Raw genomic sequence first — 12343 nt, forward strand, 5'->3', positions numbered from 1 at the left:
GCAACGTTACTGATGGTGTTCAATTCATCATTAACGAGTGATATTATCGTCGAACATTTTCTATAGATGTAGCTTTAACTTTTGCAAAAGAATTTTGTTAATATTTTGAAAAGGATGTTGTAATGTGTGGTTTAAATCGACACCAATGTGACAAAACAATCGATAACACACTGTATGCATATGTATTACATACTTACTAATAAATATGGGTTTTTTGTATATGCGATACAACACAATTGCTCTAACCCATATCAGCCCTCGCCGTATCACCCCCCAAAAGCCGTATCAGCCCCCGCCGTATCACACCCCAAAACCTGTATCAGCCCGCAAAACATGTATCACACCCCTTTTGGACATTTTTCGTTTTTCAATATTTCAAAAGAAAAATAGATCATATTAAGATAGCAGCTTTTATTAGTAAGTATTTAATAAACAGAATGAAACACGCCTTTTTCCTTATCACACCCAGTATCAACCCTCGACCAATATAAGCCCTCGGGCCTTCGGCTCTCGGGCTGATATTTCAGTCTCGGGTTGATACTGGGTGTGATGCGGAAAAAGGCATGTATTATTCTCTATTTAATTCATGAATAATTGTTTATTACACTTGCGATAAGTTTGGTATGTCTTAAATCTAAATGGAATATATGAAAGATAAAAAAGTATTTTCCAATTTCTTAGAGTCCTGCTATTATTGGGTTTTTTTTAATTTTTTATTTATTCGTGCATATATATTGTGTTTTAGCGTCCGGACAGGTTTATGAATATAACACAAAGACAAATGAAAGGCAATGGATTAAAAGACAGAGCGGTACTCCGGTCAAAATCGATTTGGGGAAAGTTGCAGATGGATTAGATATCTGACAATTTCCGTCAATAGCTATACTGTTTTAATCATTCCATGTGTTTACAAGAGTCGTAATTGATCATTTCACTAATTTTATATTTATTTTCGAAAGTGTTTTATTTTGTTTTGGTTAACAATTTTAAGAATCTATATTTTACGTTTTAAGAGCACTTGTTTTATATTTATAAAAGAATCTGTTAATAATTATTTCCTTAATATACACAAATTCTTGTAAATAGTTGTTATTGACTGTGTTAATATATTTTATCTGGTTGTACCATAATCTCGTCGACTAGATCAATGTATCATTGTTAAAAGCTTTTAAGTACTTATTGTGACATTAATGTCATTTTATCATCCTGAACACTTGTAAAAAACATGTTAATTGCTTTGTGCCACGGTAAACGAAACCCGTCTCATTATATATAACACATGCCAAAAAATGTTTACGTCAAACAATTATGTATTAAGTATGACTGAGAAATTTCGTTTTCTCGTAGCCATGACAGTATACGTATTACTTATATTTGTACTTTGGTTTGATACTGTTTTCGTAGTATTGTATTTTGTACAATACAAGTTACTAACTTTTTTACGATCCTTAATCGTTTTCTTTCGTAAGATACAATTTTAATCACATAGGCGATATTGTTTATGTTATATCATATTTGTGTTAATCTTGCAATAAGAAATTATAATGGTTTTTTTAGCGTTCTGTCATTTTTTTGACCAAAATGTATATGATTTGTAGTCGTTATGGCAAAACGTGGGCTGATGTAACGATTAGAAACCCAGTGTGCTGTACTTTTGTGTATCGTTATTGTTTGGACCGGACACGTAATGAAAAAATCCCATTGCATATGTTCACCTGATTTCGTTTTTGTTTACGGAAAATCAAATTAAATCAGAACAGTATGTTGACAAAACGTGTAATGCATATTACCGTTAAGCAGGCTGTGACGTCAACATCAATTAGAACAATTATTCAAGCTAACAAATTTACATAAGTGTCACGACACTTGTTTTTGTTTCCTTTTCTGTTCTATAAAACATGTACTTCGATGTATTGTCAAACAAAATTTGAATAAAACAAAGTTTAAACCAATAACAACAAAATTGTTTAGCAAAGCTCAAACATGTTTCTCTTTATACATTAAATCAATTAAAAACATATCGTATCATGTTTATATTAATCTAGACTTTTGATTATTTTTGAGGTTGTGCTGCGGAATATTATTTCCGCAGATGTTGTTTCTAGAACAAACCACGAATTGTTTATACATACCGTGAATTACGGAGAATACCACACTCGTAGTGTTATAATGTTTGAGTCGTGTAATTATGTGTTGTAATACAGGGTTCAGGGTGCACAAGCTTACATCACCTATAACAATCGTCTGTCCATATAACAATGTAACATGTTTTTTTTATAATGAAATATGTCCAAAATTGTATTTAAAGTATATGACTAAAACGATGTTTTGATAGTGATGTTCAAGTTTATATCTACTCAGGAATGTATTTCTATTCATAAAACCAAAATTGTTATTTTTACCTCACACAAAATCACTTTTAGTGCTTTTCATTCTATTCATTTTTATTGGTTTACAAGTTAAACCTGTATTATCGTGTTAACTATTTTCAACTTTTTAGAATATCTTACCTATAATAATTGGTATATTATTTTCAAAAAACATCTTGCTAATTTTCTTTGAAAGTGTTCAAAATGGTTTTGAGAATGGTATTTAATGAATATCAAAGATATACCGTTCAAAATATAGGACTATATTTTCAGGTTTTTTAAATTTTTCAATTGTTTGTTTTATTTATTTTTTTAGAACAAAGGTATATCAAAATTCCGCATAATGACAGCTACAATGTATCTCAAAAATTAAGATTGTGTCGTTGAACTTTTAATGAGTCATTATTATTTGCCAGATTTATGTTCTCGTAGGTGCGCTAACATCTGGGCCAGCAAAAAAAATATTATAAGTTGAGATAGTTTGTTTCATTATTGTTGTAAAATAAACAAAGTTAATATATTGTACTTCTTTATTCAAATATCAGATTATGATACCAAGATGTCCTTTATAAACGGGATTAACGATATCATGAGAGACTTCTAATGAGAAAAAAATATAACATGCAACAGGATGAAACGGTGAAAGATAGTTTGTTTAAAATCCAAAGGATTGTTTAGAGGTCTTCATTTCTCATCAAACTATGCATAGGTTCTACGTCTGCATTGTATGTCCTTGGTATACTTAGCAATTTTCTCTAACTTTTTAGTCTTTTATATTTTATTCAATTATATGTTTTATTTCAAAATAATTGAGTTTGAACTTAAACTAGTCTCAGCGTACAACTATATATACTTTACCATTCTCTCTGTAGAAAAACAGCTAGAACTGTTTATAACGATGCAAATATATGCTGAAATGGCGTGCGTATATCAGAGTCTAGACTCGAAAGTGCTGTTAGTTATGTCTTTGTTACTGTTATTTTATACATTGTCTCTATAAATTGTTGATATTCTACCTATCATGTCTACCTAACCAGACGTCTTTCATCATGGTTCTGTGATACAAATTGTGTGTTAGAAAATGTAAGATGGACCTTTTTCTCATTTTGATTTGATTTATTTTTACTTGACTTTATGATCACTTTAATATGATTTCATTTTTTTATTAAAATCTAATAAGGACCACATTTAAGCTTTGTTGTGTTTATAGTTGGCATGTCAGTACTGCTTTTAGGTTGGAAACAAGAAAATGTATATGAAACACGCGTTCGACGCATTTTACCTTACAGGATATATTTCGTTAATTTACTCGAAAAACACCATTTTTATTTTTTATTTTTAACTGACTTTCACATCCGTTGATTTGAGGAAAAACGTGTCATTTCAGATTCTTACATATACCGTAATGTTACTTCTTTTGTTGGTTTGAGTCTCATCGGATGTTACTACATGTATGGAAGTCATGGTCATATGATTCTAAGCTGAGATCAATCAGTAATTAAAACAATACTAGGGATATTAGAGATAAATTGGTAAGGTTATAAGATACTACTTATAAAAGAAATAAATCTGTAAGGTAATGTACTACAATGGTCTATAAAATGAAGTTGTTAGGTCATAACATACTGTTGATATAAAGATTAAGTTAAATAGCTAATACTCGTGATACTGAAGATGAAATTGTTACATAAAAGGTACGGGTTATGGAAAAGATGAATTGGTAAAATACTTGTGATACTAAAGACGAATCGGTTATGTTATAAAATACTTGTGATACTAGAGATGAATTGGTAAGATATTGAATATAGTGATACTAGAGATGTATTGGTAAAGGTTATGAAATACTGGTGATCCTAGAGACGAATTGGTAAAGGTTATAAAATACTGGTGATACTAGAGACGAATTGGTAAAGGTTATAAAATATTACTGGTACTAGAGATAAATTGGTAAAGGTTATAAAATACGGGTGATACAAGGGATGAATTGGTAAAGGTTATAAAATACTGGTGATACTAGAGATGAATTGGTAAGGTTATAAAATCTGGTGGTACTAGAGATGAATTGGTAAGATTATAAGATACTGGTGATACTAGAGATGAATTGTTTAGGTTATAAAATACTGGTGATACCAGAAATGAAATGGTAAAGTTATAATATACAAGTGGTACTAGAAAAGAATAGGTAATACTCGTAATACTGAAGATAAAAGTTATACATATAAGGTAAAGGTTATTGAAAAGATGTATTGGTAAAAGTTATTAAACACTGGTGATACTAAAGATAAATTGGTAAAGGTAATAAAATACGGGTAATACTAGGGATGAATTGGCAAGATTATAAAATATTGGTGATACTAGAGATGAATTGGTAAGATATTGAATATAGTGATACTAGAAATGTATTGGTAAAGGTTATGAAATACTGGTGATACTAGAGACGAATTGGTAAAGGTTATAAAATACTGGTGATACTAGAGACGAATTGGTAAAGGTTATAAAATACGGGTGATACTAGGGATGAATTGGCAAGGTTATAAAATCTGGTGGTACTAGAAATTAATGGGTAAGATTATAAAACACTTGTGATACTAAAGATGAATTGGTAAGGTTATAAAATCTGGTGGTACTAGGGATGAATTGGAAAGATTATAAAATACTAGTGATACCAGAAATTAAATGGTAAAGTTATAATATACAAGTAATACTAGAAAAGAATAGGTAATACTCGTGACACTGAAGATAAAAGTTATACATATAAGGGAAGGGTTATTGAAAAGATGTATTGGTAAAAGTTATAAAACACTGGTGATACTAAAGATAAATTGGTAAAGGTTATAAAATACGGGTAATACTAGGAATGAATTGGTAAGATTATAAAATACTGGTGATACTAGAGATGAATTGGTAAGATATTGAATATATCGATACTAGAGATGTATTGGTAAAGGCTATGAAAAACATGTGATACTAAAGACGAATCGGTTATGTTATAAATACTTGTGATACTAGAGATGAAATTGGTAAGATATTGAATATAAAATACTGGTGATATTAGAGATGTATTGGTAAAGGTTATGAAATACTGGTGATACTAGAGACGAATTGGTAAAGGTTATAAAATACTGGTGATACTAGAGACGATTTGGTAAAGGTTTTAAAATATTACTGGTACTAGAGATAAATTGGTAAAGGTTATAAAATACGGGTGATACTAGGGATGAATTGGTAAAGGTTATAAAATACTGGTGATACTAGAGATGAATTGGTAAGGTTATAAACGCTGGTGGTACTAGAGATGAATTGGTAAGATTATAAGATATTGGTGATACTAGAGATGAATTGTTTAGGTTATAAAATACTAGTGATACCAGAAATGAAATGGTAAAGTTATAATATACAAGTGATACTAGAAAAGAATAGGTAATACTCGTAATACTGAAGATAAAAGTTACACATATAAGGTAAAGGTTATTGAAAAGATGTATTGGTAAAAGTTATAAAACACTGGTGATACTAAAGATAAATTGGTAAAGGTTATAAAATACGGGTAATACTAGGGATGAATTGGTAAGGTTATAAAATCTGGTGGTACTAGAAATTAATGGGTAAGATTATAAAACACTTGTGATACTAAAGATGAATTGGTAAGGTTATAAAATCTGGTGGTACTAGGGATGAATTGGAAAGATTATAAAATACTGGTGATACTAGAGATGAATTGTTTAGGTTATAAAATACTAGTGATACCAGAAATGAAATGGTAAAGTTATAATATACAAGTAATACTAGAAAAGAATAGGTAATACTCGTGATACTGAAGATAAAAGTTATATATATAAGGGAATGGTTATTGAAAAGATGTATTGGTAAAAGTTATAAAACACTGGTGATACTAAAGATAAATTGGTAAAGGTTATAAAATACGGGTGATACTACTTGTGATACTAAAGATGAATTGGTAAGGTTATAAAATCTGGTGGTACTAGGGATGAATTGGAAAGATTATAAAATACTGGTGATACTAGAGATGAATTGGTAAAAGTTATGAAATACTGGTGATACTAGAGACGAATTGGTAAAGGTTATAAAATATTACTGGTTATAGAGATAAAATGATAAAAGTTATAAAATACGGGTGATACTAGGGATGTATTGGTAAAGGTTATAAAATACTGGTGATACTAGAGATGTATTGGTAAAGGTTATGAAATACTGGTGATACTAGAGACGAATTGGTTAAGGTTATAAAATACGGGTGATACTAGGGATGAATTGGTAAAGGTTTTAAAATACTGGTGATACTAGAGATGAATTGGTAAAAGTTATGAAATACTGGTGATACTAGAGACGAATTGGTAAAGGTTATAAATTCTGGTGGTACTAGGGATGTATTGGTAAAGGTTATAAAATACTGGTGATACTAGAAATGTATTGGTAAAGATTATTAAATACTGGTGATACTAGAGACGAATTGGTAAAAGTTATGAAATACTGGAAAAACTAGAGATAAATCGGTTAAGGTTATAAAATACTGGTAACACTAGAGACGAATTTGTAAAGGTTATGAAATATTACTGGTACTAGAGATGAATTGGTAAAGGTCATGAAATATTACTGGTACTAGAGATGAATTGGTAAAGATCATGAAATATTAATGGTACTAGAAATGAATAGCCAAGACATTAAATATAGTGAAACTAGAGATGAACTGGTAAAGGTAATAAAATACTGGTGATACTAGAGATGAATTGGTAAAGGTCATGAAATATAACTGGTACTAGAGATGAATTGGTAAATTTCATGAAATGTTACTGGTACTAGAGATGAATTGGTTAAGGTCATGAAATATTACTGGCAATACAGATGAACTGGTAAAGGTTATAAAATACTAGTGATACTAGAGATGAATTGGTAAAGGTTATACAACACTGGCGATACTAGAGATGATTTAGTAAAGGCAATAAAATACTGGAAATACTAGAGATGAATTGGTAAAGGTTATACAACACTGGTGATACTAGAGATAATTTTGTAAAGGCAATAAAATACTGGTAATACTAGAGATTAATTGGTAAAGGTTATGAAATATTACTGGCAATAGAAATGAACTGGTAAAGGTTATAAAATACTAGTGATACTAAAGATGAACTGGTAAAGGTTATAAAATACTAGTGATACTATAGATGAATTGGTAAATTTCATGAAATGTTACTGGTACTAGAGATGAATTGGTAAAGGTCATGAAATATTACTGGCAATAGAGATGAACTGGTAAAGGTTATAAAATACTAGTGATACTAGAGATTAATTGGTAAAGGTTATACAACACTGGCGATACTAGAGATGATTTAGTAAAGGCAATAAAATACTGGAAATACTAGAGATGAATTGGTAAATGTTTTGAATTACTGGTGATACTAGAGATGAATTGGTAAAGGTTATAAAATACTGGTGATACTTGAGATGAATTGGTAAAGGTCTAGAAATATTACTGATACTAAAGATGGATGGGTAAAGGTGATGAAATAGTACTGGTACTAGAGATGAATTGGTAAAGGTCATGAAATATTACTGGAACTACAGATGAATTGGTTAAGGTAATAAAATACTGGTGATACTAGAGATGAATTGGTAAAGGTAATAAAATACTGTTGATACTAGAGATGAACTGGTAAAGGTTATGAAATATTACTGGTACTAGAGATGTATTGGTAAAGGTTATAAATTCTGGTGGTACTAGGGATGTATTGGTAAAGGTAATAAAATACTGGTGATACTAGAGATGAATTGGTAAAGGTCTAGAAATATTACTGGTACTAGAGATGAATTGGTTAATGTTTGAAATAATCGTGATACTAGTGATGAATTCGTAAATGTTTTAGTAGAGATGAATTCCTTAGGTACTAGAGATAAATTGGTACATTTTACACTTTAAGATAAAAAAAAAAATCATTGTTAACATCAAAGCAAAATGTGGTCTAAAACCACCTCGAACTGGAAGATATGAACCGATATAGACTAGTTGGATTTTTTAAAATTTGAATGTAAGGTACAGTTTTTTTTGGGATGGGGTGGAGGCATTCCGAACAAGTTTTGATTAGTATGATAAACCGGGATCACAAAATTCCTGAGGTAAAGGTGGTAAACAAAACTTATTAGTATGCAAATAAATTGGTAGCCTTCATTTTAGAAACTCCCTTTCCTCCAATATCTCTGTTAATAAGCAAGCAAACAAAAGAAATATAAATGTCTTTTCTCCATATGTTTTGAGGAATAAGCACTGTAATTATTAGTTAGTAGTGTCCTTAATTATCTAAAGGAGAAATGAGCTAGATATCAATTAATTTCTTACTCATTAATGTATCAATGTTCCATATTTAGTGCCCTTATCTTACTTCAGAATGCTCTTAAAACTAAAAGGGACGTCGCGACAAATGGTCTTTCTCGGAAATGCTGCATGATAAGTCTGGGATATAATAAGTTCGACCCCAAAATCGGACGTGAAAAGGTCAAGGGTCACCTTCCCAACCACGTCGGTTTACTCCGGGGTTTCTTTCCACAATAAGACCCTCTGACAAAGGAAAAAGACGTTTTTTAGTAAGTTTCCAATTACTGTTAGTGTTCAAACAAATTTAGCATTTATCATTCACACCAAACTAATGACTCTCATTCCGAGGAGCATCACAACAGTTTAAGCCAAGTTCACCAAAAATCATCATCTCCGCATTTCCTAAGTTCTTAAGTTATGCTGTGACCCATAACAGTATAGCATATGTGTATTTCAGACATTTGTAACGAACCCCTGTAGTTATTTCTTCAACAATGTATTTCACATAATATTGTGGGGATATAGAGGCAGTAATGCCTGCGTCCATAGGTATCCTATTAAATCCTATTCAAAATGGTAAAAAAATCTTTGGAAAGATCCAAGCTAATTCCCATGTAATCTCTATTTTCAAATACATATTTTCTAGTATCTAATTATTTCCATGGTGAAATGGAGCTCTGATGTTAACTCTGTTAACAATAATATTTTCATCCATTTTTTATATATATCAGATGTCTTATGTTATTACTACTTATATCTATGTCTTTTTCAATGAAATGCAGTGTTTTAATGGTATATTGTGATATATATGTATCTACGTATGGTCAGCTGTGTGATCAATGTATAGGTCAATTGGGCCTTCTTGGGCGGTGCAAGCCACAAACTGGTATAACATAATTTTTGAATGCCTATAAGTCCTGACATGCATCGCTCAAGAATAGGCCTATTTTATGACGTTGCGAAATCAAAAGCAATGCAGATAACAAACGACGATTCTGAAATACCATACAGGAAACTCCCCCCTCACAAAGCTATACTACATTTAGTGACTGAGCTTACAACATACATCCTAATACATGTGTCCCTATTTTTGTTACAATGTGGTGATGTTGAATTTAATCCCGGCCCTTCCAACTCTACATCATCCAATTCATCTCTCTCCTCCGATTCTAGTTCGTTCACCCTATTTCAAAAGACTCTTTCATTAGTACATCTAAACGTCCAAAGTTTACGTCCTACACTGGATGTGCTATACACTGAACTCTAATCCCATAGCATACTAGCATTCACAGAGACATGGCTTACAGACTCCAAAACTTACAGACTTAATACTCAACCGAAATGGTGGGAAAATGAGTGTGAATATTTGAAAAAAGAGAAATATGAACTATTAAATGTATTTAGGAGGTCCAACTTGGATGATGATCTACGACGGTACCAAAGTGCGAAGAAAAGATTCAAGGGAGTGTGCAAAGTAAAACAGACACGGGTCAAAAATAACCAAGCGGAGGAAGTGCTTTCTCTAAAGGACCCAAATGATATGTGGAAAAAGCTAAAAAGCTTTAAGAGTACAAATAATAATAACTCAATAACAGGAGGACAGTGGTTTAATTACTTTAAAAACTTATTAAATTCAGCAAAATTTACTGTGGAAGAAACTTTTATGCAAAATGTACATGACACATTAGATGAACATTTCAGTGCAGAAACTCATACTTACAACGAACTACTAGATACTGACATAGAACTAGAAGAAATAAAGAGAGCCATTCACCAATTCAAATTAAATAAAGCTCCTGGTGAAGATGGTTTAGTGATTGAACTTTTTAAATATGGAACTGATGATGTACTTAAGTGTCTCTGTGGTTTGTTTAACAAAATATTGGAGTGTGGGGTTTTCCCTATTGACTGGTGTAAGGCAATTATACATCCTATTCACAAAAAGGGTGATGTAAATTTACCAGACAATTACAGAGGTATTTCGCTCTTAAATGTTATGGGGAAAATATTTACAAAAATTTTAAATAATCGTTTAATTTTCTGGGCAGAAATAGAACAAAAATTTCACGAGGAACAGGCTGGTTATAGAACTGGATATTCAACCATGGATCACTGTTTTTCTTTACAAGCTTTGGTGCAGAAATATCTCAGTAAAAAGAAAGGTAGGATGTATTGTATTTTTGTTGATTTCTCCAAAGCTTTTGACTGTGTACAGCACCCACTTCTACTATATACCTTAATAAAAAACAATGTTAGTCATAAAGTGATTAAGATATTGAAATCTATGTATTCAAATATGAAGTCGTGTATTAACACAACAGATGGATTGTCTCAATATTTTGAGTGTAATGTCGGAACGAAACAGGGCTGTATGTTAAGTCCCTTCCTGTTTGTAATATTTTTAAATGAGGTTATAGAACAAATGAATGAAGCAAACTGCCAAGGAATTTTTGTAGATGCTGAATTACCCAATGTCATGCAGTTACTATTTGCTGATGATATGGCAAACATGGCGGATACTGTTGTAAATTTACAAAAACAAATAGGAATTATTGAATCCTTTTGTAAAATGTATGGTATGATGGTAAATCTTACCAAAACTAAGGTAATGGTTTTTAGACGAGGAGGAATTTTGAAGAAAAATGAAAAATGGTTTTTCAACAGAGAAAGAATAGAAGTGGTACAAATGTACAAATACCTTGGTATGTACTTTACTTGTTTTCTTAAGTGGAATAAAACTAAGGAAGCACTTGTTATTTCAGCAGAGAAAGCTTTGTTTACTTTATTTAGATTCATAAATACTTATGATTTAGGATGTTCGCAGGCATTGTATCTTTTTGATCATATGGTAACTCCTGTAATAACATATGGTGCTGAAATATGGGGCTATTGTTACAGTCCCGGCATAGAAATTGTACAAACAAAGTTTGTTAAAAGACTATTGAGAGTAAAGCAATCAACTTCAAACTTGGCTGTTCTGGGTGAATTAGGGAGACATCCCATGTGTGTTGTTTATTATAAAAAGTGTATAAAGTATTGGTTTAATATTTTAAGTATGGACTCCTCTAGATATCCACGAAGGTGCTATGATATGTTAGTAAATTTACACAATGCTGGAAGAGTAACTTGGGCTACAAATATTAGAGATCTATTGTACAAATATGGATTTCATTATGTATGGATATATCATGAAGTTGGCGATGTAAATAGTTTTATGAGACTGTTTACCCAAAGAGTAAAAGACACTTGTATGCAAGAATGGGATTTTGGAATAAATAACTCTAATAAACTGAATTTTTACTCGGATGTCAAAACTTTAATTGAACCCGAACGATACTTATATTGTATTACAAATAAGTCTCATAAAATTGCTCTAACCAGGCTGCGTGTATCCAGTCATGAATTATTTATTGAAAAAGGTCGTGAACTAAAAATTCCAAGGGAAGAAAGATTATGTAATTACTGTTTATATACAAACAATACAAGACTCATTGAAGATGAATATCATTTTTTATTACACTGTCCATTATATGAACATATAAGACAAATGTGTGCATTGGAAAACTATGTTGAAGCAAAATATATGTTAATAACTGGAAATGAAGATAAATTAAGAAATGTTGCTAAATTTGTATATTTAGCTTTT

General features: G+C 31.0%; 1 protein-coding gene across 6 annotated transcripts in view; it reads left to right on the top strand.

Annotated features, from left to right (window-relative positions):
* Window positions 1-3539, top strand: part of LOC110462255 (cadherin-23-like) — a 71176-nt gene extending 67637 nt beyond the window's left edge. For all 6 annotated transcript variants that reach the window (XM_021516147.1, XM_021516146.1, XM_021516151.1 and 3 more), the window contains one exon: window positions 746-3539. In XM_021516147.1, the coding sequence (XP_021371822.1) occupies window positions 746-864 (119 nt within the window). In that variant the 3' untranslated portion in view covers window positions 865-3539. The remainder of the gene's footprint in view (window positions 1-745) is intronic.
* The last annotated feature ends 8804 nt before the right edge of the window (window positions 3540-12343 follow it).

Source organism: Mizuhopecten yessoensis, unplaced genomic scaffold, assembly GCF_002113885.1.
Source record: "Mizuhopecten yessoensis strain PY_sf001 unplaced genomic scaffold, ASM211388v2 scaffold10765, whole genome shotgun sequence".
NCBI classification, from domain to species: Eukaryota; Metazoa; Mollusca; class Bivalvia; order Pectinida; family Pectinidae; genus Mizuhopecten; species Mizuhopecten yessoensis.